The sequence below is a fragment of the Lipotes vexillifer genome, unplaced genomic scaffold (genome assembly GCF_000442215.2).
Source record: "Lipotes vexillifer unplaced genomic scaffold, Lipotes_vexillifer_v1.1 scaffold172, whole genome shotgun sequence".
Classification (NCBI taxonomy): Eukaryota; Metazoa; Chordata; class Mammalia; order Artiodactyla; family Lipotidae; genus Lipotes; species Lipotes vexillifer.
Genome location: NW_006776799.1, coordinates 1332604 through 1337575, shown reverse-complemented (window position 1 = coordinate 1337575; position 4972 = coordinate 1332604). Strand labels below are relative to the sequence as shown.

The window sequence follows — 4972 nt, the reverse complement described above, 5'->3', positions numbered from 1 at the left end:
ATAGTTTTCAACTCTCTTTCCCTAACATTTGCTGTTTTGAACAAGCTGTTCTTTGTTTCTTTTCCTCCTTGCTAATTGAGAAGTATGAAGGAGATATGTTCTTTAAGTCCTTACATATAAGCAATTTCTTTCTTTCATCAGGATAGGTAAATATTCTGGGATGGATAAAGGATTCTTGGATTATTATCCTTTTTCTTCTCAGTGGTGTGTGAAATCATACATACGCCTCCCCACTCCCAGTGTTACAAATAAGAAGTCTGATGCTAGTCTAATAACTTTACCTTTTTGCAAGTACCTTTGCTTCTTTGTTTGCTTTGATTTTGGCCTGGTATTTTGTAAGATTTTCACTTTATGTTTGAAGATTAGGATTTTCTCAGGCTGTGCCTGAGTATGGGAATTTTTTTTAAAGTCCTCTCACTTGCAACAAATTGGCTAGGACCTTCAAATTATGAGGTTCAGATATTTTTTGAGCTCAGGAAAATTTCTTCTATTTTGTCGAATATGTCTCTTGTCCTGTACTGTCTTTTCCCCTTCTATTACAACTTATATATTGGGTCTCCTTCATGATTTTTCTTGGATTTTTTGCTCTGTTTGAAAATTTGAAAATTACTTTGGGACATTTCTTATGCTTGACCTTCTAGATAACCAATTTGAGTCTCAACAATAACCTTTTCAATTCCTCTACTGAAATTTTTAATCTTAAAATAAATATTTTTGTTGTTAATTTGCTTAATTAAGAATGTCTTATTTATTTATTTATTTATTTATTTATTTATTTATTTATTTTTGGCTGTGTTGGGTCTTCGCTGCTGCGTGCGGGCTTTTCTCTAGTTGCGGTGAGCAGGGGCCAGTCTTCGTTGTGGTGTGCGGGCTTCTCATGGCGGTGGCTTCTCTTGTTGCGGAGCATGGGCTCTAGGCGCGTGGGCTTCAGTAGTTGTGGCTTGCGGGCTCTAGAGCGCAGGCTCAGTAGTTGTGGTGCACCGTCTTAGCTGCTCCGCGGCATGTGGGATCTTCCCGGACCAGGGCTCGAACCTGTGTCACCTGCGTTGGCAGGCGGATTCGCAACCACTGCACCACCAAGAAAGCCCTAAGAACGTCTTTTTAAAGCCACACTTGAACATCTTTATTTGGTTTCTTTGGGTTTCTTTTGTTATTCAAGTTGTCATCTATTTGTTCTGCTTTTTTGCAAAGCTCTCTGAGACGTGCTATTTTTCTGTTCATTAGGTCCTAGTTCAGTTCCCAGGTGATGATTTATGATGGTAAACACAGCAGGCTCTGGTCCCGTAGGTCCCCAGTTACTGTAGCAGGCAGTCTGTGATTCCAGGGAAAAATCAGGAGCAAGACCCTCTGCTCCTGTCCTCCCTGCTTTCCTTTAGCTTTCTCCCCTCAGAGATGAAGAGGATTCCACTGCCTTCATTCCAAAAATCCACCATTTTCTAAAGGCCCAACACTCCCCCTATCTACTACATTCAGAATCTAACCATGACCACTCTCCCTCCACCAAAAATCCCCAAAGCAACCACCTGCCCCAAGCTCTCACTTATGGCAGCTCTCTCTGGACTCCTCACCTGCACCAGCGCTTTGCAGGAGTACCAAGCAAACATCAGACCTCACTCACACCTCCCTACTCCTAGTCGCCAACCCAGCCAACTAAAGTAGATGGGTTTCAGTGGAGTGGGTAAGGGAGGAGTCTTTCAATCCACCATCTATACAGAATTCATATAAACTATTTTTGAAATTTAATAAATAAAACCCTCCATGAGAAATAAAGCTTTATCCAATCCTTAGGGGGGAAAAAATAAAGTCATTTCTACATTATTAACATAGCAATATAATATTATTAACATTGTAGAGCTCAAATACCTTTCTCTAGTTCCACTGGGAAAAGTTCCAGCTTTTCTACACGCTTTTCAAGTTCATACTCGGCTGAAGCAGCCACAGGGTCAACTTCATCATTTCTCCTATCATAGTCTTCATTGGAGTATGTGCTGAAGACCTGTAGTAAGATATCAACAAAAAGATGAAAATCTAGAAAAGACAGTTTTCTTGATTAAAAAAAAATCTGCTACATATCCAAAACTACGTAAGTTAAAAATTTTGTACGAAGAATTTCTTCTGAACAACTGTTTTGTCATAAAATCAACTGAGATGTTAAGAAAAGGAAAACTGAATCAGAATAAAAATAACTTACTAATTTAAAAAATGTACCACTTTTAATAATTTGAGAGACAACATTAGCCACAGAATACATTATATGGTTAGCAACATTTATCACTTTTTATAGAATCAGAGTATACCATATCAGCTGCAATAAAATTAAGGTAAAGCATCTTCAGGCTTTATTTACCAAAGCAAATACCCACAGTGAACCCATTTCATGCTATGACCTATACAAGCCCTGATGTTGCAGTGTGCTGGTTTTATTAGAATTATATTTCAAACACAGAATCATTGAAACTGACTTCTATTCTGTACTGGGCTGTGTTAAGCTCTCATTTGTCATCTCTCATTTTACTTCCATGTAGATATAAATTAAATCCTCATTGAACCTTTTAATGAAATGACTATCAAAATATTGCTCAAGAGCTGCAGAACAACCAGGATATTGGTAGCTCTTTCTTTCTGACCTAAGTCATTCAAAAGACTACTAAATGTGGTGTTCAGATGTAGCTGTAAGAAAATTATTGTCCTTCTTTCTGCTGAAATATTTGTTTTATTTGAAAAGTAACTGGAAATAGGTATACAATCCCTCACTTAATACACTGAAGAATATTTTTTAAAAAGAAATGTATAATTCATCAAGCCTAACTAATTTGCATGATAAAAACTGACATTTTCAATTAAATTCAACAATTATGAAGTATCTAGACTGTGCCTGACAAAACTTTGTCATGTCCTCCCAAATCTAGGAGTGAGTAGTTTTTTAAAAAATATACATTAAAAGGTGATAATAAAAACATCAATAGAAAGCAGGACAGAAGGTCAGAGATGAAAGAAATTAAGTCTATTGCTTATAAAGCTGGCCCTGCTAGTCCAGATGTGCTTTACATTCATATGATTGGAAAACTGGCAACTCTTACATGCTGTATATGGTAACCTATAAACCAGAAATATATACTGCGTACAAAGAAACAGATGTAGTGTGGTTCCTAATTCTACATACTTCTCAAAATCGTGTCATTTATAGGTTTTGTACCAGAATGCATAACTGTTTTTCTTCCTGACTTTCAACATGTTTTCATAGCCTTGTACCATTCACTTGGTCTCTACCGCATTTCTCCAACACAATAAACATTTCTGCATCAAAATGAACACTTCTAAACTATGGGGTTTGTACCTTTTAAGTTAATCTTTTCATAAAATATGCTTCCTATGCCCCTTCCATAGAACCTTCCAATATTTTTCTTAAATTGTCAGGTTTATGACTTTCTCTTAGACAGCCTGTTTGATCTTTCACTTCCCTTATATGTTTTGGTAATCACTTATTTATTCATTCATCAAAAATTTACAAAGACTCAACTCTATGCCAGACACTGTGCTAGACACTGAAGAAGGTACAGTTTCAAGTAGCTCACAGCTCAGTAGGGACATAGAAGTCAAAATAAACAACTAAAATATATGTGATAACTGATGTAACAAAGGAATATACCAAGTAATTTTTTTATTGTCATGAATTTCATGGAGGGGAAAATATTTGAGTTGAATCCTAAATAATCAAAGATTCACATATTCAAATGTAGAAGAGGTGGAGTGTATATTTCAAATATAAGACACTAGAAAAAAATCTATATCTGTATCTTTTGGAAAACATCGACAGTTGAGTGGACCACATTGCAGCATGCCTAGGGGAGCAAACTTTAACAACACACAAAAAAAGTTACTTGAATCTGGAACGTACATGTCCTGGAAACTATTGGCAGAGATGATCAGAAATTATTCCATTGATGTTTGCCCCTTGTCTACTTCTGCTAATAGGTTCAAGTATATGATTGCTAAACAAGGATTCAAACGATATTCATACGGTAACATAACTCAGTTTTACTACCAGCTTAATGTATGAATAAAAAAATGTGTGTATACATACACATGTATATATGTGTATATGTGTTTGTGTGTATACACACACATCTGCTATCAAATGTCCTTCTCCAATCAGTCTGGTTTATAAAGTCCATTTGGAGATAACCAGAAATTAAATAAAACAAACAGAAAACTAACTATATGACTACATATTGGAAAACAGTACTTTAAATAATGTTTGAGGCATGTAGCAATCAGATGACCATATCACCATTTAATTCTGTAGAGAAGAAATAATGTAATATACTTTTCATCTTCAGCTTGTTCATAGTCTGGTAAATTATGTGGGCACATAGGTAAAACCTATAAATACAGGAAACAGAAAAGCCAGAATTCATTATTTGCAAATTAAGCTTTTGTTTACCTGGAGAATCCAAGAGGTTAAACAGAAAAACTGTTAGAATGAACAAGAGTTCAGTGAAAACAGAATTTCAAAACTACCAAAAAAGCCCATAATAGCTTTAGAAAATATAACAGAAAAGATCAGAAATTATAAAATATTCAAGAATTACTGATTATAAATGTGCAAGGATATCCTTTATTTATAAAACTTAACTGAAAAATTCAAAAAGCCTTGAATAAGTGTAATGCCATACTATGTTATTGAATTAAAATCCTTAATATTGTAAAAACCTCTATGATCCTAAATGACTGTAAACGTCTCTTTGCCCCAATTTAATATATGAATTCAGGGCAATCAAAATTAAAATCCCACTAACATTTTTCATGGAAACTAACAAGCTGCTTGCAAACAAGGAATAAGGATGGAAATAGACCCTATCAGATACCAAAACATACAATAAAACTTCGTTTATTAAGGCAGTGCAGTTTGCCCCAAGATAGATCTATTTTTGTACCCTATTCTGTTTCACTCCTCTACTTTTCTATTCAA

At 35.2% G+C, this 4972-nt stretch overlaps 1 protein-coding gene across 4 annotated transcripts in view; it reads right to left on the bottom strand.

The window, feature by feature from the left end:
* PPP1R9A (protein phosphatase 1 regulatory subunit 9A) overlaps positions 1 to 4972 on the bottom strand; it is a 318597-nt gene that overhangs the window by 136909 nt on the left and 176716 nt on the right. For all 4 annotated transcript variants that reach the window (XM_007450653.1, XM_007450652.1, XM_007450654.1 and 1 more), the window contains one exon: positions 1864 to 1996. In XM_007450653.1, coding sequence (XP_007450715.1) covers positions 1864 to 1996 — 133 coding nt within the window. The remainder of the gene's footprint in view (positions 1 to 1863; positions 1997 to 4972) is intronic.